We start from the raw sequence: 26,479 nt of genomic DNA, 5'->3' as shown, positions 1-26,479 counted from the left end.
GGGCCCATGGGACTGCAAGAAGAGGGATAGAGCAGACTATAAACATTCTGAAGTCTCTGCTGTTGTACAATTACAAAATGCTATAAACATACTGAAGTGATTTCTGAATGCTATATGATTAAATCATGCTTATTTGGCAGGTAACATTCACCTAACAGTACTGACAAATGCACCAACCCTATCTGTAAATTAATCCGTACCATTGCCTCCATCTTTTGTGCTCGCTGCTTCAAGTGTTTCTACATGATTTTACCTGAATGGGTATTTGGGAAGGTTCTCCTGGAGCCTTAGAGCCTAACTATTATCTTAGAGAAGCAGCTATCCTGTGGGATCACCTTCCAGTAGCCATTCTGCTATCAAAGGCCAAGCACGAAGCTCCTTCTTGCACAGGCACCCGTGATGGTTTCAAAATGAAGATTCTCCAGAGAGACAGCAACATACATGGCAACTCCTCACAGCCAACAGGTGCAGAACACAGTTTCAGAAGTGCCACTGACTGGTTCACTGAAGACCAATTGTCCAAATCAAGTGTGTAAAAATGGATGAAAGCACCATCTTCAGACTGACCCTCAAAGCATGCACTGAAGCAGTGAATGGTAGCTGTCGCTTTGAAAACAATCATTGATTGTAGAAGCTTTTCGCACTTCTATCATAAAAATATTGTGGACAATCTATCTCTACAGAGTATTCTGCAGGTCACAAGAAACATCACGCACTGTTTTGAAGATAAGGTCAACGCTCCCAAAACACTATTCTCTTGAAGGCATGTCCTTGGGATTAGGCCGATAGCTGTTTCTTCATCTTTTTCCTGCAGTTTGGAAATTCTTCTGCTCTTCACTTGTTCACACAATGAGCTCACAAGCATTCAATGATTCACCAAATGAAAGCTCTTTTAGATCCTTGAATACTCCTTTGTGGGTGAGTATCAATGGGCTGGTGCTTGACAAGTTAAGATGCCCTAACAGAATTAATGGTAAAGTATCAGAAATTCTAAGTTTGGAAGTGGCAATGGCTCTGATTCTGGAAAGGCCTGAGCAATCATTGGAATGTCCAAACTCTTTCTTCAAGATAGCCCTTGTGCTGTCAAAAGCAGGAGAATTTGCTTGAGTGTGTAAGCCACATTTCACCCTTCAGATAAAGCAACTGGAAAAGGACAATGCAATGCTTTCAGAGTGCACATAAAAATGACATGACACATGATGAACCTCACTGAACTTCACCAATCTTCTTCCATCACCTCATAACAACCTCAGAACCTCCCACATATTATAGTATCCTGTCCACCTCCTTGTAATTATGACAGCTTGCTTTCATGTAAACTCGAGCTGTTCAATCGCTTTCCCCTCCTGGTTATACTTTGGCAATGCTGGTTTGCTCAACATTTTCTTTCACATGAAACAAACAAAATGCTTAAAGAAGCTGAGTGTGATGGTATTCTTTCTCCCATATATGGTGTATAAATTCCATGTTACTGAGAGCATTGTTCCTTTTTAAATCAATTGTACTTTAAGATTGATAGGTAATTGCAAAAAGGATAACCAAAGATGACGACTCCCTGTTTCCAAAGACTCTGCATTGCATGTCTGTTTCTCTGACATCAAGGTAATGGCACAAAGACAGCATGAGAGGTAATGAATCCTCCATCATCTGTAAAGTACGTGATCCAAAAATGAGGCCTTGGTTTGGCTTGACCATTCTGATGAAATTGTTCCTCCATCATACAGGAATTGTTGAGATGGCAAAGATTGGACTCATTCCCTCCAAAAGGTTTGGATCAATCTTTAGAGTCAGAGTGATACAGCATGGAAACAGGCCCTTCAGCCCAACTTGTCCATGCCGACCAAAGCATCTTCCTGAGCTAGTCCCATTTGTTTGCATTTAGCCCATGTCCCTCTAAACCTTTCCTATCCATGTACCTGTCCAAATTCTTTTAAACACTGTAATTGTACCTGCCTCTACCAATTCCTCTGGCAGCTTGTTCCATATACCTACCACCCTCTGTGTGAAAAACCTTTCTCTCAGGTCCCCTTTAAATCCTTTCCCTCTCACCTTAAACCTATGCCCTCATTTTAGACACCCCTACCAAGGGAAAAAGACTGTGACAATCCATCTTATCGATACCTTTCATAATTCTATATTCCTCTCTCTCACCCCCTCAGCCTCCTTCGCTCCAGGGAAAATAATTCCAGCCTATCCAGTACCTCCACATAACTCAAACACCCCAGTCCGAGCAACATCCTTGTGAATCTTTTCTGCATCCTCCCTAGCTAATCACATCCTTCCTGTAGAATGGCCACCAGAACTGCACACAATATTCCAGGTGCAATCTCACAAACATCGTTTACAGCCGTAAAATGACATCCCAACTTTAGCTGAGCTTCCAGCCTTCACTCTTCAGGAGTAGAAAGTGTTATGAATCTCTGGAATTCTCTACCTCTCCTCAGAGAGTTGTTGAAGCTGAGTGATGGAATAATTCACAGCTGAGATGGATCGATTTTTGGATTATCAGAGAATCAAGGGCTATGAAGATCAGACAGGAAAGTGGTGCTAAGGCATAGATTAGATCAGCCATGATCTTATTGAAAGGTGGAGCATACTCTAGGGGCCGTAGAGCCTTCTCCTTCTTCTATTTCCTATGTTCTTATGTTAAACTGGTAAATATCTGTAGAATCTGGGAACCTGCTGCAAGTGGCCCCTGAGACTGCAACTTCTTCAGATGTTCTCCCACTTCTGGCTCAGCTGCTGAAAACAAAATGGTTCTCCTATTAAGCAGTGAGGCACTCAATCCATCACTTTCTCTATACTGTATTTGGTAAACTGACAAGGAACGATGTTCTTGTTCCTAATCTGATTGTCTATATACTATTGGCCCCCAGAGGGATCAACAGCAGGTTGATGATGATGTGTTTTGGTTGGGCAGATGTCCTACTTCATCATGTGAGCTGCCAGCCCCCAAAAAAAGAACACTTTTGGGGTTCATATGTGAATAGTCACTGCTTGGGGTAAATACTGGATGACAAATAGTATACGTAGATTGGTTTTACAGGGCAAATGGCATCACTGTTGAGCACCAAGTATTTTCAATGAGCAAATTTATCACTCATACAGAGACCAGCAATTCAATTTGCTTTTTTAAAGAACTTGTTTCTGAAGGCTTCTTTTGTCACCAAGCAATAGGTATTTTATTGCATCATGAAGTAAATATGACTTTCAGTGACCTGCAAGAGACGTAAAGCTGCTTCACTGAGCAACCATTCAAGTAACTTTGAGGAAAGCAATCATTGCTTCATCCTTGTAACTTTTTCATTTGGCCATTAAATGAGGAAACATTCCTTTTTAAAGCCAGGTTCCTCCCTCACCACCTATTTGTTATAATTCCCCATCTTGCAGAATCTTTTCAAGGATGCAGATATATATTTCAAATGAACACAGAAATATTTTGTGCTTGAAGCCAATTTCTCTGGAGCAGTAAATGTTCAAATACAATTTACTTGACAAACACAACAGGCTTTCTAAGTATATTTGGGATATATTCAAGAGTTTAATCTTCAAGCTAACATGTTTAACCATAACTGGCCACTGAGCAATTGGAGTAAACAAAGAAATGCTGTTGCAAAGAAATACGTGACAATGACATCAAAGACCATGAGTGATCATTGCATCATTTTGAGATATGTAATAAACAAAAACATCAGAGTCAATTAGCCACATCATAGAACAGTCTAGGTAAATAAACTTCTTTTGGTAGGAACCAAAAGCAGAAAAGTCATGGAGTCTTGCCTACAAAATAGTCAGATGTAAGCACCCAAAATTATTTATGTAAAAAAGCTGTTACTGAAAAGGTCAGAGAAAAATCATGAGATTTCTTCTTTTGAAGCAGGCAAAATGGGTTGTATAAAAATGGGAATTGAAGACTCAAGACTAACTGTTTGTATTGTACAGATTGTTCATTTATGCTGTAAATAAATAGTCTGTTCGGCATACTCCACCATCAAGTGTCTCATGTTTACTCAAAACCTTGTCAATCTGAACCACTGAAGGAAAGAGGACAACTTGCAGTTGACCCAATGGTAGAGAGCAACCATTCAGAGTAAAGTAACACCTGAAAAGTACTTATGTCTAACAACGCACTTTTATTTTTTTTATTTTCAGCTGATAAGCATATAATAACACATCTATCATCATCATCATGAATGTAACAAGAACCACCCATGTAGTCAATTTCTCCGTGTATAAACGGAAGTTTTAGCTCCAAGCCAGTTATCTGTGCTTTGGTAAAGATATAAATTACAATGAACTTCATGTGCCATGTGATTAATCCAACACACAGACACCTGAACAGAACACACCAGTGAGCACTGCACAATTATTTTCTTCATGTTTGCTTAACTGCAAAACATCACTCATTGTGGTCCATAATGTATATTAGAAGATGTTGTACATCAAAAGAATACCAGAATTACATGATTTAGAGTGCCCCACTGCATGAGATGTTGTGCTGCCCTGACACATGCTGGTTATGATTTCTCTTCTTGGTAACATGTTAATTGACCAAAGCAGCCTGATTCAATTCCATTAGCTCAGACTAGTTGAACAAACTAAATTCTAAATACCTGGAATTATCATGGTCTCTGCAGCTCAAGTACTTCATGGATGCTTAATGAGCTGCAGAACATCTCAAACAAGAAAGCCTAACCACCTCCCCTTGACATTCAATGTCATTACCATCATTGAGTCCTCCACCATCAATATTCAGGGGCCCACCACTGACCAGAAACTGTGGACCAGTCACATGAACCAATTACTAAAAAAAGTCAGAGGATGCGTATCCTGTGGCAAGTGACTAACATCTTGACAACTCAAGGCTCTTCCACCATCAACATGGCACAAATGAGGACTGTGATGGAATATGCTCCACTTGCAGTTCCAACAAATCTCAAGAAGCTCAAAACTATTCAAGACAATGCAGCTTGCTTAATTGGCACCCAACTAACTACCTCAAAATATTCATTCTAAGGACAAGACTGACCTACCAAAGAGAACTGAGGGACTGCTGTGTGCTATGTCTCACCGAGGCGTGGCTTACACCTGCTTCACCTGACTGTGCCATACAACCTGAGGGCTTCTCAATCCACTGAATGGACCGTACAGTGGTCCTTGGGCAAATTTTAGAGGCGGAGGGTTCTGCTTCTCAATCAATAACTCGTGGTGCTCGGACATGACGGTCCTGGTGAGCTCCTGCTCACCCAGCCTGGAATATCTAACGGTGAAGTGTCAACCATACTACCTGCCATGGGAGTTTACATCCCAAACCAGACAGACATGAAGCCTGCACTCAATGAACTATAGTCTGTGGTCAACAACCTTGAGACAGGATAGCCTGAGGCCCTCTTCATTACTGCAGGTGACTTCAACCATGCCAATCTCAAGAGTGTGTTACACCAAAGTACTACCAGCATGTCTCCTGCCCACCAGGGGCCCTAACACCCTTGACCATTGCAATATAACCATCAAAGATGCCTTCCGAGCCATCCCTCGCCCTCATTTGGTAAATCAGACAACCAGACTGTGCTCCTCCTCGCTGCATACAAACAGAAACTGAAATAGGAGGATCCAGTACAGAGAGTCGTGCAGTGCTGGTCTGAGGAAATAGATGAGCTTCTATGTGACTGCTTTGAGTCAGTGGAGTGGTCCATGTTCAAAGACTCAGCTGCCAGCCTTGATGACTACGTCACCATCATCACAAGTGTATTGACGACTGTGTTCCCAAACTGGAAACCATGGATGAACCGGGAGATCCACTCCTTACTGAAGTCGAGGACTGCTGCAGTCCAATAAAGTGACCCTGACCTTTACAAGAAATGAAGATATGACCTCCATAAAGCTATCAGGAAGGTCAAGAGACAATACCAGTTCAAAATAGAGTCCCAGACCAGCCGTCAGTTGTGGCAGGGCTTACATGCTATAACAGGCTACAAAGCAAAGTCGGGCAACATAGTCAACAACAGCTCATCCCTTCACGATGAGCTTAACACATTCTATGCATGTTTTGAACAGAAGGGGACTGGTTATTCACCACCCACCCTGATAGCCTCCACTGCAACTGAACCCGTGGTCACTGTCAAGGACGTAAGATCAATCTTCCGGAGAGTGAACCCAAGGAAAGCATCTGGCCCAGGTGGTGTCCCTGGCCATGTGCTCAGATATTGTTCTGATCAGCTGGTGGGGGTATTTGCAGACATATTTAACCTCTCCCTGCTTCAATTTCAGGTTCCCACCTGTTTTAAGAAGACCACTATCATCCTGGTACCTAAGGAAAACAAGGTAACATGCCTTAATGCCTACCGACCAGTGGCTCTGACATCCGCCATCATGAAGTGCTTCGAGAGGCTGGTCATGGCACACATTAACTCCAACCTCCCGGAAAACCTCGACCTACTGCAATTCGCCTACTGCCAAAACAGGTCTACAGTGGACGCCATCTCCCTGGCCCTACACTCATCTCTGGAGCATCTGGACAGTAAAGGCACCTACTTTAGGCTATTGTTTATTGACTACAGGTCCGCCTTCAATACTATAATTCCAAGCAAACTCATCACCAAACTCCAAGATCTGGGACTCAATACCTCCCTCTGCAACTGGATCCTTGACTTTCTGACTAACAGACCGCAATCAGTGAGGATAGGCAGCAACACCTCCAGCACGATTATTCTCAACACTAGTGCCCCACGAGGCTGCGTCCTCAGCCCTCTACTCCCTATATACTCATGACTGCGTGGCCAGATTCTGCTCTAACTCCATCTACAAGTTTGTAGATGATACCACCATAGTAGGCTGTACCTCAAATAACGATGAGTCGGAGTACAGGAAGGAGATAGAGAGCTTAGTGACATGGTGTCATGGCAACCTTTCTCTCAATGTCAGCAAAACAAAAGAGCTGGTCATTGACTTCAGGAAAGGGAGCGGTGTACATGCACCTGTCTCCATTAATGGTGCTGAGGTCGAGAGGGTTAAGAGCTTCAAGTTCTTTGGAGTGACCATAGCCTGTCCTGGTCAAACCACGTAGACGCCACGGCCAAGAAAGCTCACCAGTGCCTCTACTTCCTCAGGAGGCTAAAGAAATTCAGTATGTCCCCTTTGACACTCACCAACTTTTATCAATGCACCATAGAGAGCATCCTATCTGGATGCATCATAGCTTGGTATGGCAACCGCTCTGCCCAGGACCACAAGAAACTCTAGCCTCCCCTCCATGGACTCTGTCTTTACCTCTTGCTGCCTTGGTGAAGCAGCCAGCATAATCAAAGACCCCACCCACCCGGGTTATTCTCTCTTCTCCCCTCTCCCATCAGGCAGAAGATACAGGAGCCTGAGGGCACATACCACCAGGCTCTAGGACAGCTTCTATCCCACTGTTATAAGACTATTGCATGGTTCCCCTTTACGATGAGATGGACTCTTGACCTCACAATCTACCTTGTTATGACCTTGCACCTTATTGTCTACCTGCAATGCACTTCCCTGCATCTGTGACACTTTACTCTGTATGCTGCTATTGTTTTTACCTGTACTATCTCAATGCACTGTTGTAATGAATTGATCTGTATGAACGGTATGCAAGTCAAGTTTTTCACTGCACCTCAGTACAAGTGACAATAATAAACCAATACCAATTCTCACCATCACTGTCGCACGGTGGCAACTATGTGCACTATTTACAAAATGCACTGTAGCTAATCACCCAGGCAACTCCGACAACACCTTACAAAGCCATGACCTCTATTGCCAAAGGCAACAGGCACATGGATACATCACCACCTGGAGGTTCCTCTCCAAGTCACACACATTCCTGACTTGGAAATACATTGCCAGTCCTTCATTGTCACTGGATCTAAAACCTGCAACTCACTACTCAATAGCTCTGTGGGAGGACCTTCACCAGAAGGACGGCAGCAGTTAAAGAAGATGGCTCAAAGGAACTGGGGACGGGCAGTAAATACTGGCTTTGCCAGCATTGTCCGGAGTCTAAAAATGAATTAAAAAAAGACAAACTATTTGTCTTCATCATTTGTTTCAGATTGTTTCTTTATATTCTGACATTTACTTTTATCAGAATTTAACGATTGTTATGAACAGAAGAAACATTTCAAAGACTTGTATAAAAGTTAGATTTTTTGGTGTTTCTGGCCCACCACATCCATGCCAACCATCAAGTATTCATCAGCACTAATCCCATTTACAGGCACTCGTCCTCAGCCTTCAATGCCCAGGTCATTCAAATGGTCACCCAGATACTTTTTAAATGTTGCAAGAACACCTGCCTTCATGATCTCCCTCGGTAGTGCATTCCAGATTGCAATCACCCCTATGGGTGACAAAAAAAATATGCTTGCATCCCCCCAACCTTCTGGTTTTAGACACTTCTATTATGAGGAAAAGTTTCGCATTATCCACTCGATTTATGCCTGCCATAATTTTGTTTTCCATATTTTGTATACAGAAAACCCTGGAAGTACTCAGCAAGTCAGGCCTGTTATGTTAAAAACATAACCTTCATGTTAAAAACAAAGTAAAATGTTACTTTATGTTTTTAATCAGTTTCCAGTTCATGAAGATATTTTAACATAAATTTATTATATTTTAGTTGTTAATTTTTAATTTTTTTTATTCTTACTTTTATAATTATCTAAATGTTTTAAATGATCATCAAGTTCATTTAAAAGTAGCTCAAAGGCCTTTGACAGCAAGCAGTCTGAGGAGGGGGCCTCAGCATTCACTCTGCCTAAGGCCTATTGCTGCTTCCTCCACTTTGCAGTATGTTCCATGCAGCAAATCCTCCTTCCTGCTCAAACAATCTTGTAGGGCCTCAAGAGTAGTCAGACCACAAGAAAAGGATGGAGAAATGGGGGTGGAGTGGGGGGGGTTTGAGGAGGGGAGGGGGGTTTTGGCAGGTGAGAGCAGACAGCAGACTACATTGACCATGTTCTGACCTACTGTATTTGCTTCAGCTCTTTGACAGCACTCTTGGCACTGTCAGAAGATTACAAGGTCGAGACCCCCTCAGTGATTTGAGCATGCAATCTTTGCTGACACTTTGGTGCCAAGCAAAGGCTTTGTTCTATGTGAGGCCTTAAGACAACCACAATGACAGAGGTAAAAGGTGCTGTCATGCTATTCGAGAGGCGTCCAATGTCCTGGTCAATACCTGTCCTGCTTCCAACAGCATCTGAACAGATGTGGCAACACAATGGCATTGCACATAGTCCAGCTGTCTCACATATTCAATGTCCCAGTTTAATTTGGACCCCCAGTGCTCATTGTGAGCTTTGCACATTCTCCCTGTGACTGTGTAAGTTTCCACTGGATACTGTAGCTTTCTCCCACATCCCAAAGATGTACTGGTTGGTAGATTAATTGGCCACTGTAAATTACCCCCAAAGGAGTTGGCTGGTGGGAGAATCAGGAGTCATTAATGGACATATGTGAGAGAATAGGTTACAGGGCAAAAATGGTATACTTCCTGAGAATGTCACATTTTATTTGTTTTATTTTATCCTGTTCATTGTGATAAATATCCTGCCCACAACTGCTGTATTTACTAATTTGATGTTAGTTCATGAATCTGAATGTTATGATTTAAAGATATTTTGAAGTTATTATTTTATTGTCTTAAAGTTGGCCTTTACTCGTTATAATGAACTCAAAGGCATGCATCTATTAAAGTTCTTATCACTCCAGTGGCTGCATTAGCACTTGGCTTCACTTCATAGCATGGTAATCAAAAGTAAAGCTCCCAAAAGACAAATATCTTTGATTTTCTGCTGTCTATTTTATCCTATTCCACCATTACCATACTCACAAGAGAGCCAGGCCAAAATCCAAACTTTCAATTTGGTACATTACAGAAATGATGTTTCTCTAGTTGCAAGTTATCTAGTTACAATCATTAAATGGAGATATTTGATTTTGATTCTGCCAATAATGTCAAATGCATTATTCTAAAACATTCTGAAAAGAAGAACTAACATCCTTGAGCATGAAAATGTGTGGGTTACTGAAAACCTGTGACATTGAGCAGGACCTGCTAATAAGACAATGGGAACTAAATTGGAAAGCTTCCAAAAATGAGCACAGAAATTGTGATGGGCAATTAACCAGCTCCCCTTGATGTAATGTAGGCAGCATACCAGTTTTAGGTTGTCTGTTTATTATAATGATTTCTGCTTGCAGCCAGCACTTACTGAATGTTTGATTGGCTGTACACATCAGCAGGAGGCTCAATATCATAATTTGGTAGCAGCAATTAAAGCTAGCCTGCATTGCTTAAAGCTATATTACACTTCTGGAAAGGCAGGTGCATTGCAACTGAAGGAAGACTTGACAGTTTGCAGAAATTTAATCTGGCCTGGGAATCAATGAAGTATATCAAACCAAGGAGAGTGCAAGCTTCAAAGTTCGGACCGCACCAGAGGGCTTGAAGATGTAAGTGGACCATTGAAATTCCTCAGCTTCCGCCAGCCATGCTGTAGCTGCTGAAGCTGCATTTCCTTGGAGAAATTAAAGAGGCAAACGCACATGGAAGATGAGTATTTATATTTTTTATGTAATATGGCATGATTTCACTTATAAAGCTGGTTTACTTTGAAGTGGTGATCTTTTATTCAAACAGGCAAAGAGGAGGCAACAATGGGCTCCTTTACTCAACGTCTATTATTGGAAAAATATTAGAATCAATTGGTAAGGAAGTTATCACAGAACCACATGGAAAGTCATAATCCAATCAAGTAGAGTAAGCATGGCTTCATAAAGGAGGGAATCAAGTCTCACAAATTGATTAGAGTTCGGTGAGGAAGTATCAGCATGAATAAAGATGCACCAGTACATGTAATTTATTGTATTTTCAAAAGGCATTCAACAAAGTACCACACAAAAGGTTACTTCGCAAGAACACAGCTCATGTAGTTGGAGGTAATATATTACTGTAAATAGCGTTCTAGCTAACTGGCAGGAAACAGCGAAATGGGATAAGGGGATCATTTTCAGGTTGGCAAAATGTAAGCAGTGGGCTGCAGCAGAAAATGCAGCTGTTTACAATACGTTACAATAATTTAGAGGAAAAAAATAAATGTACTGTAGCCAGATTTGAAGATGAAGGGAAAGGCCAGCTGTGAGAAAGATACAAACCCTTCATAGAGAGAAATTGATAGATTAAGTGAGGAGACAAAAAGTTGGCAAATGAAGTATAATGTGAGAAAATGAGAAGTTGTTGAATTTAGGAGAAAGGATGATAAAACCGGTTAATATTTAAATGGAGGAGGAACTGCAGAAAGCTGCCGCACAAATGTGTTGTGGGACCTTGTACATAAAACACAGAAATCTAGCATAAGGGTGCAGCAAGTAATCTGGAAAGTTGATGGTATGCTGGCTTTTATTTCAAGGAGGCTGTGGTATACAATCAGGGGCCTTACTACAACCATACAATGCACTAGTGAAATGATATCTGGTGCAGTGTGCACATTTTTGGTCTCCTTGTTTAAGGAAAGATATATCATCATTGGAGGCGCTTAGAGAATGTTCACGAAGATGATCCTAAGATGAAGGAATTGTTTGAAAGGGAAAGATTGAACAGAGTGGGTCTATATTTAACAGAGTGCTCAATGTTTCTCATTGAAGCATAACATTTGTAGGGGCCTTGACAGAGTAAATGCCACGAGGAACTTCTCCCTCATGGTAGAGTCTAGGATCAGATGGGGGGCATCCATTTATGACTGAGATGTGGACAAATTTCTTCACTCACAGGTTTCTAAGAAATCACCAACTAACCTGTAAGTTCATGTGCATTCAGCAGAACAAATTAAAAGGTTGATAGGTGAATTGGCCATGTAAATTGCCATGTAAGTGGATGGCAGGAGATTTGGCAGAGTGGGAGCAGGGTGGCAGTAGTAGGAGCTGATAAAGATGCAAGAGGAAAACGGTATCACTGTCAAAAGGTGCTAGATGGTTGGTGTGCACATGCTGGTCGAAAGGGCCTGTTTCCACATTGCAAGGTCCTATGACTCTAAGATAGTGCCACTTGGAGTGTTGAACTCCAAAATGTGGTGTCAAATCAACATTGCATACTGCATGATCTGCCAATTCTGCATATTGCTAATGAGTGTTAGCTGAGGTCATGATAATGGGCTCGCAAACATGGCAACCGGCCAAGCACGGGCATGTGTGTGTGTACACATGCATCAAATGCCACTTTGGCCCTTGAATGGCAGATCCAATTTCTCACCCACAAATAATATTCACGATACTATATAACAGTGTCCTGTCATTCTTCTTAGTTAATTTTCTGCAACTAACCATATAATGGATACAACTACTGAATAATTTTGCAAATTAGGGTGATTTGTGGTAGTTAAAGATATTTTTAAAAATAAAATTAACCGTTCACATTTAAACATTATATTGCAGGGGTTGATTAAAGACACAATTATGTTTTCAGTTATGGAAACATTAAGTAGTATCAATAAATTTTCTGTGGGTTCCTCTATTGCCTTTAATTTATAATCATTAGTGTGTCAGCTGAATGTTTGTTTGGAAGATGGATTTGTTCCACAAAATCATTGGCAGATTTAAAGGTAACAGTGAAAACATTATTACATTTACCTTATCTGAAAAAAAACGTGACAGAGTAAAGGGAAAAGCTAAATCATGATGAAGTGGTGAGTGATTACAGCAATTAATGCAATCTATTGGTTTGGGGGGAGGGGGAAAGTCAACCATTTAGATGAATGCTTCATCTTCCCTCCCAAGTGGCCCTGTAAATACTATTATCAATTCATAGAGTAATTACAGGCAAACTAATTCTGAATTTATAAAGGGTTGGGAATTACATTGGACCAAATTCAGCTCACTCCCTGCACTTGCTTGCCATGTTCTTCCCTTGCCTGTACTAATCTGGTACAGATGTGAGGGTCCAATCAGCCTGGAGTGGATCCTGGAGGCATACTGAGGCCTCAGCTGAGACTGGACATGAGACAAAGCCAGCATACCACTTGAGGCCCCAGCCCTGGATCAACCTGATAGCCTTTGACAGGAGACAAGTAAAGGACAGGTCCTTGTCTCTTGTCAAAGTCTGAGAGACAAAGAGCTTTAAGATGTCTCTGACCATTAAAACGGTTTGAAGTGATTTTAAAGGGGTTAAATTAAAAATAAATATATTTATTAACAGATTTTAAAAATTACAAATATTAAAATTAAAGAAAAAATAAATAGCTGAACTTATCTTTTTCTTGTCAACCTTCATGTTAGGAATCCGCATTCGGGTACCTCGATATATGTCACTGAACTCAGTCTGGACAGATGGCAGGGCCACAAAATACTGGGATGTTTTGAACTCACAATGGCTGAATGCTAGCAGTTCTCTTCAGAACCACCAGGCATGCCCATCTTGATTCAACCAATTGGATAACATCAGTTCAGAAATATTTATTGCATTGGTATGAAATTGTTTTTCCAGCTATTTTAATAGCCTATTAACTCAGATATTTTAAATAGGTTAGCATCTCTGCCACTGCAGCATCTGTATGTTCTTCTGCATTGTTGTTCAGTGAAGCAAGTAACAAAGCTAAATCTCCAATCAACAACTTCATTGAAGGAAAACAAGAGTGACAGCAGTGGCTGATACAGCAATGAATCAGGAGTCATACCTCTATGACTCTCTGGAAATCATAGCTCTTTAAACTATATACACACCCAATATACAACAGCTTCCAAAATAACTTTGATCTCAAGCTCAAAGATCATGTTACGTATACCTGGTACTTTACAACTTTTGCACTTGGAAGTCAATTTACCATTTCAGCTCTGTAAAATGAACTGTTGTGAAGTGTTAATTATACCAGTTATTTATGGCAATCTTGTTTTTTTTAATGCTGTTCCCAATAAACCTTTGTACAATGCCTACTTTTAGAGCCAGTAGCTTGTATTTGATGTAACAGAGAGCTGACAAATAACTGGGGAGATAAAAATTCCACAGAAGGCAATTAAAATAACTGCGTAGTGGTGTCTGAATATGTTGGCACACTAACATTTGATCCCGGTTTGGAGTTAATAAAGAAGGCTGAGCAGATGAAAAGAAAAAAAAATCACTTGCAACCTGTATAAAGACTAACCCTATAACAGAATTTGATTTATAATTAAAACAGATGGAAGAGGATAGAAGAGAGAGCTTGACATGAAGGCCATGCAACAAAGGTTTACTAGAATAATTTCTAGGAAGAGGGGATAGTCCTACAAGGAGAGACTGAGGAAACTAGGCTGATAATTCTGAAAAGTTTTAAGAAAAGAGGTAATCTTGTTGAAGTATATAGAGTTTCATATGAGCTTTGACCAGGTAAACTCGAGGAGATTGTTTCCAGGGACCAGAAAATCTGGAATTAAAAGCCAGAATAAGGGATGTGTGATTCAGGGCTGAGATGAAGACTCATTTTTCATTCAGAGACCTGTGAATGAAGAGGAACATATCTGACGAGATCAGTATCATAGTCAACAATTAACGAAGTAACATTTTGGTAGGAAGTTTGAACAATAAGTGGATCATCAACAATGGTGAATGAGGTCCAGACTGATAGCAACAAATATGACAGAAATAGAAATACTAGTATCTTTAATAAGGAGTGTTCAGCATTTATATAAGCAAGTTAAAATGGCTGATTCATAAAACAATCTGCTACTTTTATAATAACTTTAATTCATCAACCATAAGAAGTGACCACAGAAACTGGTGGAAGGCTTCAGGATAGAAAAAAACAAATTAAGAAAGCTCTGTTGCTTCTTTTTTGACAGTTCTTCTGGCTTCAGCTAGCACTGCTAAAAAAGATACTATTAAGAGGAATTGGTTACTGCTTTTCAAAAGATTACCTATGTTTGGTCATACCTTTAAAGGCACAAAAGAAAATTATAAAAATGACCTCTGATTCCTCAGGGAAGTGAACTCAGTCTAATAATAAATGTGGCCATCTCCCTGACAGTGGTCAAATGGATAGCTCGGGTTAAAAATTATACCCCGTTAGATTATGTACCAATTTTTTTTGAATGCTGGGTTTATCACATAAACGTAGCATACTTCAAGACTCATCAGAGTCAATACATTTCTCTCATGAAAAGAACACATTTCTCTTATGGTAACTTTGTGATAATTAAACAGCATTCTTCAGAAGGAAAACTGGGAAATTTCTCACCAACAGTACTTGTCACTGATTATATTACCAGTATTAACAGTTATTAAAGACCTTAAAATCACTCAGAATTGCCACAGTTTCTTTTTTACTTTACTGTAAGTTATCTGGCTTTGAACACCAAAGAGATAATATATAAACAGGAAACAAGAAAGTAGTGGTGTCACACTTTAAGGACATAAAAACATTTAAAAAAAGAAGCAGAAGTAAGCTGCTCGGCTCCTCAAGTCTCCTCTGCCATTCAATATGATGATTGATCTGATCCAGGGCCAATCTTCTTTTCTCTACCAGTTCCCCAAAGCCCACAATTCCCAAGTCTTTCAAAAACTTACCTACCCCAATGATCTAGCCTCTACAACCCTCAGGGGTAGGAAGTCACCACCCTCTGATTAAGATGTTCCTATGCACCTCAGCTTTAAATGACTGCCCCCTAACCTTGTATCTACATTCCCTTGTTTGAGATTCTCCCACCAGTAGAAACATTTTGACCTCTATCCTGTCATACTCCCTTAGGATCCTAAATGTTTCAATGAAATCACCTGTCATTTTTTTAAACTTCAATGAATATAGATCTAATTTCTTTAGCCACTCATGACAGGGCAATTGTCCTTCATTTGTAGATGACCAGTAATTAGCCAGTAATCTCTTTTGGACTGCCTCCAATGCCAGAATATCTTTTAAATAAGGGGACCAAAACTGTACACAGTACTCCAGATGTAGCCTCACCAGTACCCTGTGCAATTTTAACAATACCTTCCTGTTTCTAAACCCCAACCCTCTGGCAATAAAGGTCAAAATGCCATTTGCATTCCTAGCCACTTGCACCTTTTGCAATTCAGGCACATGAACAAGAACCACTAAAGTCATAAAAGTTGGGGTAAAAATATTTTTTTTAAATTCACACCCATTTCTTTTCATAAGAGTAGGGAATAAGGGGAAAATAAATCAACTGATGTGCACAATACAAAATCATATGATAATACACCTGGACGATGATGGAGAAATAATGACTCTCATAAATTAAGTCTGAAATTTGTTAAATTTTGGTCTGTTACCTTGTGACATCAAAGCCTTTGAATAGTATCTCTACAATTTTTCACGTTCAATTTACATCTTGTGTGGAACAGCTACAGTTAATGATTATACATGTCTTTGTATGTGGAAATTGTCTTGCAACATTGCTTCTTTTTCTGAAATGTTATAACCTTCTGCTCTTACTAGAGAGCTAAAATGTAACAAGCTGCTATACAGTTGAAGTCTTCCAGAAATTGTTTTATGTAATTGACAAATTGAACTGACTTACCTTGGGGCTCACAGAACCTTCTAAACCATGTGCAGTCACATCAGTTGCCAATATCTCTGCTTTGATTATGTCCAGGGCTCGAAGAATCCAACTGTGCTGGCGTTTGATTTGTCTCTGTAGTTCCTGCCATTGACTTGCAATAATCTGCAGCATGTCTTTCAATCCTTCAAAGCAAAGCAACTAGATATCAGCACACAACAGGAACAACACAAAAGCTAATAATATTCAATTAACAAATGTCACAGTAGTGACAATATTTTGCAATTTGTATTCATGCATGAATATTTCATCAAGCTGTATAAAACATCTGCAGGAAAACACTTCTTCTGAACTTACTGCCATTATAAATCAAGGCAGCTACTTTTCACAAATACCGTCATCTCATATATGTAAATAAAGTTGAAATTTGTTGAATTCCAGAAAGTGTGGCATCTAATGCTAATAACTACAAAGACATCCTTATTTTTAACAATGATGTTTCCAGTTGAAAACTAACATCATTTTGTTCATTGCTCTGCTTCAGTGATTTGCCTCAACACAAACTTCTGAACGGCATCCTGCTGTACTAATCAATACAGCATTTCAGCCTCTTGAAGCTAGGTCTTTGGGGTCTTACACTATCAAGTCAGCTACAATGCTTTGGATTGATAGAAGCTATGCTGACTTAGAAGATTGTGACTATCAAAAATAAATTAATTTATAGCCATCAGAATCATCTGAGTGCTGGAAGAAAACATTTTCATCTTCTGTTCTGGGTTGAACTCAAATTGGTTCTCAGCAGGGACGAGTGCAATAGAACTGTATCTCCAATCATGTTTCATCTTAATATAACGATAGATGAACAGTGGACAAGAATACATTGTCAGCTTTTAAAACATAGTTCTGAACAGTCTGGTTTTTGCAATGAAATTTTATGTAACCTTGAAATGATAGAAGAGTGAAGTAGTTGAGTTTCTGCAATCGTGAAGCATTAATTTAACCTACCTTGCTGGTGGGAAAGTATGGGGTAACTGAAATGCTGGGATTTATATCTCACCTAGTATTATTCTCCATTGATTTTACTGACGGACTAAATCAGGTTGGATGTAAAACCAATATTGTACCAGGTCCTGACTGCTGCACAATAGCCAGGTTAAGTTAATATTGCCCATCTTTAATTAGTTAAAATAATTACTAAGCTTCATTTAATTGTTTGCTTCACTAATCTATCAACATTAGCACGATGTATTTATTAGTGCTCCTTCTAGTTGCAAGGAATTCATTCCAATTTCCAATTAACTACAACATTTGTAAAATTATTTCTCCTCTTTTGATCTTAGGTTGCAATTACATCTGGATGAATCTGAATACCCCTTTTTTTGTGTAGTATGAGAGTGGACACAAATGTACAGCGATGTCATTTATTTTCTTTATTTTTATTAACTTACCTAAAGGTAAATCAACAAAGACTAAATCTTACATAGTTAAATAAAATATTATGGTAATTAATATCTCTGTAACTGCTCATTCTATTAATTTCCATAATTATTTTACAACAGTCCTGATTCTCATAAACATATTCTGATATCTAATTTCACAGCATGGCAATTTTTCTCTGAATGTTAATCTTAAAATCCCTTTGCATTTTGTGAAAAACATTTTCTCCAATTACCTAACTCTGCAGCACATTACTGCTGAGGCAAATCATTGCCCTGCCCAATTTAATCCCTTTTTCTCACTGTCGCTCTGCACGGTCTCCTCCCTATCAGCACTCAACTGTGAAAATAATCTCATCCTCCTTTTCCCGTTTCCAGCTTCCTTCAGATTCTAAACTGTTAAGTTTTGCTAAATTTGCTGTTTCATGGAAGGACAGCTTGAGTACCTTCATCTTTACACCAATTATCATAACTTATTTAATTAAGTTCATTTTTAAAAAATCATTTGGCAATACATTAAGCTCATAATCTGGGATATTATGTTAGTTCTTATAAGTTCATTCAGACAATAACTTGCACTTCCAAAGTTCATGAGATACATCTGGTTCAACCACTCTTGTGATGGTTATGTGTAGAATATATCACACTTCATCTTATCTGTATAATATTTTAAAATTATATACATCCTTGTCTAATTATTCAATGTCTGCTTGCATTAATGCTTCATGTTTAAGGGAATGCTACTATTTTTGTTCATGGTAGTTTAAATATTTGACTACTTTCAAGTCTCTCCAGCTCTACCCTGAAAGACCCAAGACATTTAGCTTTCTCTTTGACTACAACCACGATGCATCTATTTCCCTCCACAATTTTTCTGCAGCTTTTGGCAAAGTCCACCATTCTCCTCCAATCCCTTCCTGTTGTCCAGTTCACTGTGGCATCTTGATTTTGTAATCATAATTTTCCATTTCTACTCCAGAACCAATACCTTGGGCTTTTCCCAAAGGTCTGTCTGTGGCCTCCTTCTCTTCTTCATCTCTGTGCTGCTTCCTTTTGACTTCATCCAAAGACATGGTATCAGGTTTCACATGTACACTGATTTCAACTAGCCAGTTCTTTATACTACATCCCCCAAACCTTCTTCTATCTCTGCAATATCTTATTGTTTTTTCAACATCTAATTTTGAAATGAGCTGTTGTAAGGAAAGAATTAAATTTTCTAAAAGTGATATTTGATTCCTCCTTAGTATGTGTAAAAGCGTGGATAGAAAAGTAGCTTCTGAAATGGATTGCTATATCTGCTTGTCCCAGCTGGATGTTGAATAATTAGTCAGACTTATACCGTGCTGTATGCATTGTGGCATTTTCCTTCCCTCTCCGTCCCCTCATCCTGCTATATGCTTGCTTAAGAAATTTACAAGCTGTGCGGACAAATTGGCTACCCAATAAAGGTGGAAAATGTGCTTCACTCCAAAACATGCTGTCTTTGTTCTTAAATTGTGTCTAGGCTGAAAGGGCATAGAGATAAGAAGGTACCACCTGGAACCATGGAAAAGTACTGGGATAAGGGGTTTTATGGATATAAAAAAGGGCAGGGGTACCCTTGCTTTAGGCTGGTGTCGCAACCAGACCTGAGTGGTAGACTTACAGAGATAAAGAGGGAAACAAAGAGAGGGAGACAGAGAGAAAACGAAAACAGCAGAAGTGGCTATCGGACATCTGGGATTCCCTCCAGCACTGTGTAGATCAGTTCACTGAGTGCTTGATAAGTATTCTTTGTGTTCTACTGTAGTTTTTTGAAATGGTTAATAAGTAGTTCTTATATAATTTTAATAAAGTAGTTTTTGTAACCTTTAATGCATGTATAATTGCCTCCTCTGTTTGCAAATACTTCTTGCTGCTGAATCAGAAGAACAAGGAAGGAATTTTAAAATATTTTCATTGCAGCTGCACATGAACCTTTTAAATGCTGGGAAGACCAAAAGCCCAGAAATTGCAATGTACCTGGGAGCCCACAAAATTTTTTTTAAGGTCGCAAGGCAGTGATATTCCATCACACACAAACCCCAAGACAAAAACACATACAAAAAGGTGTTCTCTTGCTCCTGTCATTGTGGAAATTGGAGCTCTCCAAAGGAAGTGAGTGCAGAAGTAGATTGAGCTCAGTGAGGGAAGGGAATCACAAGAGCAGAAGACAACTGTGGCTGGAGATGATTGCAGAAAGAGGATGATACAGGGAAGGGTAGAGGGGAGATACTTGGATTGGTAGTTAGATGGGAGGGTGTTTGCAGGAGATGATTGGGGGATTCTGTGGAGGATAGCAGTGACAGTTATTCAGGAAGATGATCGAGGGGTGTCTTTTCTGGAGTGGGAAGGCTCAACCAAGGGAGTGATCAGAGATGCCGAGGGCATTGTCAGCAAGAAAGAATAAGAAATGTTGGGAGCAATCACTAAGGAAAAAATATAGAAAAGATACGACCTAATCTTGACTTAGAAGTTTAACCACACCCCACCCCACCCCTCACTTATCCAGTTCAGGCCTACTCCAGTGTACATAGCATGATCTCTTCACAGGCCTTGCCTACATAATGCAATTGGTGCAAGTAATGTCAAAACAAGCATTATGTGCTCTATGCCATCACTATGCATGTTCAGCAGCCTCTATGCATTTGTGTGTCACATAGATCAAGGACCTAAACCTGATTTAAGTAAGTGTGTATTACCACAAAAACATTGCACCATTTGAATCAAATTTCTTGGCAAGTGTTTGACATTTAACACAAACTCTGGTTACAAGTGAACCATCCTCCACCCTGCCCATTGAAGTAGGTTGAAATTGACTGTTTGCCATGTTGGTGCCCTGAGCTATGTGCCCTGTCCAAATTCATTTTCTTGTTTTGGAAAAAAATGAATAAGTGCTGGCTGCAGTTCATTCTGCAGTAGCTGTTCATGTGAAGTAGATACAGGTCTTCTCTGACATGAATATGGAGAGTTCTATAACTGTAGGCTCCAGTGATGGAAATATGTACCACTCAACTTTTATTCTGGTTTATATGAACTCTTCTTAATGATCTGAATTATGTGGCTGCACTCATCCTCAACAATTGCCCTCAGTGATTTTTATTCTATCAGTGACAGTTAAAACATTGACAGGAAAAATAACCAATTGAAAAGAAAAACACATGCCATGCAAAATTGGAAGAGACCTGATTTTCACATCATCAGAGATTCAAAAACACAGAAGTGGCCTCAGTGAACTATCAAAGCACATGCACATTATCACCAAATTAAATGGTACTTGTATAAATACTGTAAGTAAATTATAGCAAGCTGTTCTGACATCTTTTCTTGTTTTAGCAACTCACCTGATTTGTGAGATTCAATGAGCTCCAGAAGCTGCTGTCCCTCTTCCACCACGGCATCTTTAAGTGCACAGTGACTGTCTACATTAAGTTTAAAACTCTGCAAAAATGAGTATATTTGAAATTAATAATATTTTTCCCCACATTGTTCTATCCTGCAATAAAAGAAAATATTCATGTCAGTTGTGGATGTAAGATTCTTATATTCAAGACAAAGCAAGTAAAAAGACTCTGATCCTCATCCAGTGTCAACACACATGTACACTCCAAGGACAAGGGCTGAAAAGCAGGGCACTGGACAGAAATCAGGAGCAGGAAATTTTGCCATTTCTGAGCACGCAGACACCAGCTGTCCCACTTCTGCCCTAGTGCAAATTTGTTAACTCAAAAGAGGCTGATTGAAGTCTTTCAGACAATACCAAAGTATAAGGCACATTTATTCAGCAAACCATCACAGATTACAAACCAATAAACTAAATCTTGCATTGACAGCACATTGCTGCACATTATTTGGATGGCATGGGAAATGGAAGCAAACCTTGGTCACGCCTGGTCTCTATTTTATTCTTGAATTCTCCTCTTCTGCGTTCAGTTATGATGTAGGAGAGGTTTGTTGAAATGATATTGGTCAATATAAAGGATATTGGTTATCTCCCTTATCAAAATGAGGAACCATAAAATTAAATAAATCTGAACTCACATGAACATAACTCTGCTCATTAATTCCCAAGGAGAGCATGTTGGCATATTGGGAGATAGCTTGGCCGTTGAAGGTACCAGGACTTATGTATTGAATTAGGGTATTGTTACCTGCTCCTCATGACAAGTTTCCTTGCATGCAGCAAGTGACCTTGGAATATTTAGTTGCAGATAACTGAAGAGCAATATTAATAGGCATGTGACCACACTCTCAATCAAGAACTGGTCATCAAGAATCCAATTCCAAAATCAAAAAAGATTAAAAAATATATTTACAAAATTTATATGCTTAAACTTTATATATCCATGTTAGTTAATGTGTTTGTCATTCTATCAATTGAAATAAAATTTCATAATACTGGATCCAAATCTCATGTCTTGAATGTATGACAACAGGTTTTTAGTTTATGATTATAATTAGATACATAAATATGATGCCTGCACTGATGATTAATTTAATTAAGCACCAAAGCAATTAATTATAGCTTGACTCGTGATCTAGTCAGCAAATCCAGAGAAGGACAGCATGAAATAATAAGTAAATGACTTGCGCACTGACTTCATAATAAAGTGGTCCTAAGCATTCTTAGCAGTGCAGAGTTCAATTGTGAAGTAAACCCTTTAACAACAAGAATCAATTTACAAGACATTTCTGAAGTTTCCATTCATCATAACTGTGTCCATACCCATGATCAGATATGAAGCATATAGTAATTAAAGTCCAATTGTATTCACTAGAAGAAAATGTAACATTCAGGTGAAGAAGAACTCCTGCAAAATTTATTTCAGAATTTTGGCTTTAATCTGTCTTATGATTATACCATAAGAGACTTCTTAGTTTTTTTCAAATGTTTTATTCATATTCCTCTCTTCTAAGTTGCACTAAATGCCTCCACTACTCTATAATCAAACAGCTGGCTAAGCAACCTGTTCCCAGGCCTCTGTCATTCTCATTCAATTTGTCTAATCTCCCCATACTTGCACGCAATAATGATCAAGAATGGAACCGTCATGAAGTTAATACTGTTGAGGCAAATTAAAGCCCATCCTGAATGATGCCCGCATAGACCAGGAAGTGAATATAGAATAAATGCAGAAAATGTCTGAAATCTTCAGCATGTGTGGCATTTCATCAAAACTGTAAAAACGAGAATACGAACAGAAGAATGATTGTGATATGGTGCAGACCAAGGGACAGTAAATGACACAAGTGATGATGGTGTCATCTGCAATAGGATAGTAAAGGCTTGTTAGCAACAGCTGATCTGTCTGGTGGAGATGTAAGTAAAAGGAGCTGAGTACAAAAAGAGATGAGAAAGGAAGAATGCTGGAACTATGAAATCACTGCAGATGATGGAAGTTTGAAATAAAGCCAGATACTGCTGGAAATATACACCAGGTCAAGCAGCATCTGTGGAAAGAGAAAAGCAGAGTTAATGTTCTGTGTTGATGGCTTTTCATCAGAATTGGCCAGTTCTGATACAAATTGGAAAGGATGGTCTGTTGAAATTGTTCTATTCAATTTCCTTAAGGTTACAATATGCTAAATGATCTGATGAGATCCTCTTCCTTGAGCTAAGGTTGGAATGGTGTAAAAGGCCAAAGACAGATAGATCAGAATAGGACTGGAATGGAGAGTTAAAGTAACAGGAAACTAAAATTTCAGGGTCACTCTTGTTGAATGAGTGAAATGAATATGGACTTTTCTAATACTCATGACTCACTGAATGAATTCCAACAAGGAACCAGCTCATGATGAACATATTGCACAATTATGTAAATTTACTGAAGTTAGTGGAGTTATTTATAGTGACACTACCTTGCCTCCTTTGCAAGAATGTCACCACTTTTTTTTATTATTTCTTAGTGGGATATGGACATCCCTGTTAAGACCAGATTATATTGATTATTCATGACTGCTCATTATCAAAGAATCTTAGAATCACTACCACACTGATACCAACCAAGTCATCTGACTTGTAATGGAGCAATTCCATCAGTCTCATTCCCCTGCTCCTTCCTTGTAGCTGCTGCAAATTATTTTCCCTCAGCTGCCCATTCAATTCCTTCTGAAACCCCTGTTTGACTCAGGCAGGAAGTAAATTACAGATCATAACCACACTGCACTCATATACTCCCTGTACCTTTTGCCCATTATTTTGATTTTATGCCATCTTAGTTCTCAAACCATCTATCAATGTGAACAGCTTATCTCTATTTGCCCTATCTGAACACATCATAATCTTGTACAAGTCTATCAAATCTTTTCTCAATTTTCTTTGCACTAAGGAAAACAACTCCATCTTCTATAGTCCAACCAATCCCTCATGCCTGAAACAATCCTGGTAAGTTTTTTTCTGCACCCTCTTTAGGACCTTCACACTCTAAAGTGTGGTGACTAGAACAGGACATGAAATTCCAGTTGTAGCCAATCCAATGTTTAATAAAGGTTTCATGTGAGCCTCCTGGTCTAAATAGCTTACTTTCAGAGAACCCTTAGAGTCATGAAATTTTTAGGCCTGGAGTCACATACTGACTGGGTAAGGATAGCAGATTTCCTTTCACGAAGAAGATTAGTGAACTAAATGTATTTTTATGACAGTTCTGAACTCTCATCATCACTATTCATTTGCTAGCTTTTTAATTCCAAATTTCTTCAATAAACTGAATAGAAATTCTCCATCTATTCTGGAGAAAATGCTTGTTCATAAAAGTCAATTTTGTACAGCAGCTAAAAATCAATGCATGGGTAACCTTTTAACCAAAATGAAGTTTTAAAGTTTATTTTTACACAAATGAGTATTATATTACAAGATATTCTAAAGCCATTGAGTTAAATCTTGTATATGCTTGATAATTCTGCACTAAATTCTATCAAATGACCAGTTGGGAGTTTATTTCATACCAGATGGGTCTCCAGGTAAAGTTTCAGGCTGTTTGTATCAGCTTTTGGAGGTGTCCAGTTTTCTGTTGTTTCCATGGCTTCAAACAACCAACAAATCAATTCATCGAGTTTATTTACAAAGCCCTGGAAGAAAAGGTGAAAATGTTAAGAAGCAATAGCAGTTATTAAAGTGAATTAAACTTTATCTTCTTTGCGGACAGCAATAATTACAAGTATGCTGACTGAATAGGAATTTACTTATTTGTGATGTCAGCCATTGAACCATTCCCCTTCTGGTTGGCTTTCTATGATTAAAGGCCTCTGCACAAGTGCCTCCATGTGTGACCAAAGTTGATGAAGCCATTTGTGAAGTTATAACATTGTGCAAAAAATAGGAAGCAGTGCAAGCCACAATAACAACTGAATAAGTTACAAAAGTCACTTAATATGTAGCACACATTAATATGTACCACTGGTAACTTTGCAAATGATAGCAAATGGTTGGAGTGTGCTGAATATGCAATTTCTTTCATTGCTCATCCCATTCATTATCATTTTGCAATGATGCTCTTGCCCTTTAAAGAATTCTCATTATTTTTTGAACTAATATCAATATGTATTATTGCTGCTTCCTCTTTTAAACTTAAAGTTACACTTGCCATTAATCACATTTAGACCAACCAGGTGCAAGTGACCCTCAAATGTTGGTTGATTCAATTTGCTTGTTCTTAAAGCAATCAGGACCTACTCCCTGACCACAAGCACATAATCTATGCTGACAATCCAATGAAGAAGAAAGCCTGCATTGTCAGAAATATGATTAAATAGCTATAGGTACCATTTTAGTGAACAATATGAACTTTTGGATAAAATATACCATTTCTAAATCACTGAACAATTCAAAATTGGGAGAGATGGTAAACACTGAGGGAGACAACAATAATTTTTGGTAATCTGTGTACTTGTAATCCCAGATCATTTTTCCTCTATGCCCTGGGTTTTATTGTATCTTACCTCATTTTCCTTACCATGAATCTAATACTTCATACTTATTTAACTATATTAAAATTCATTTGGCAATTACAGGCTCCTTTGCAGGCTTAATGCCTTCTTTCAATGTGTTTCATCCTCAGTGTTATTATCTCTCCCAATCACAAATTTAGGAATTCAGCATTTTATCCTAAAATCTAGACTCTTAATGTGAAGTCTTAAGAGTTGTAGGCCTGGCACTTCACATCTTTCTTCAACAGATACAATAAGCATGATCAGAATCAGGCAGAAATAGTATCAATCTGCACTAGCTTTTGAGCTTTATACTTCGATATTTCAGCTCAAATTCATTTGTATAGCACCAGCTAAGCATGTATTCAACTGAAGGATTTTTTTTTCATCTGTATCCAATTACACGTGAGCATCCCAATTTAAACAACTGAAAATTAGGTTATAAAAATTTACACTGGTACCTTACTTAGCACTATCCCATGGAGTGCAGATTCCTCATAGCACTCTTAGTCCTGCAGTCCAAACACAAAGAGGCATGTACCCTCTTGTACCTTGAAAAAGACATTTGCTTGACCATGCACTGCTGT

General features: G+C 38.9%; 1 protein-coding gene across 4 annotated transcripts in view; it reads right to left on the bottom strand.

Annotated features, from left to right (window-relative positions):
* akap6 (A kinase (PRKA) anchor protein 6) overlaps window positions 1–26,479 on the bottom strand; it is a 303,452-nt gene that overhangs the window by 163,753 nt on the left and 113,220 nt on the right. For all 4 annotated transcript variants that reach the window (XM_052026999.1, XM_052026993.1, XM_052026990.1 and 1 more), the window contains exons 6-8: window positions 24,912–25,034; window positions 21,311–21,407; window positions 16,531–16,694 (exon numbers count right to left, since the gene is read on the bottom strand). In XM_052026999.1, the coding sequence (XP_051882959.1) occupies window positions 16,531–16,694; window positions 21,311–21,407; window positions 24,912–25,034 (384 nt within the window). The remainder of the gene's footprint in view (window positions 1–16,530; window positions 16,695–21,310; window positions 21,408–24,911; window positions 25,035–26,479) is intronic.

The sequence above is a fragment of the Pristis pectinata genome, chromosome 1 (genome assembly GCF_009764475.1).
Source record: "Pristis pectinata isolate sPriPec2 chromosome 1, sPriPec2.1.pri, whole genome shotgun sequence".
NCBI lineage: Eukaryota > Metazoa > Chordata > Chondrichthyes > Rhinopristiformes > Pristidae > Pristis > Pristis pectinata.
This window is presented reverse-complemented; position numbering and strand designations above follow the sequence as displayed.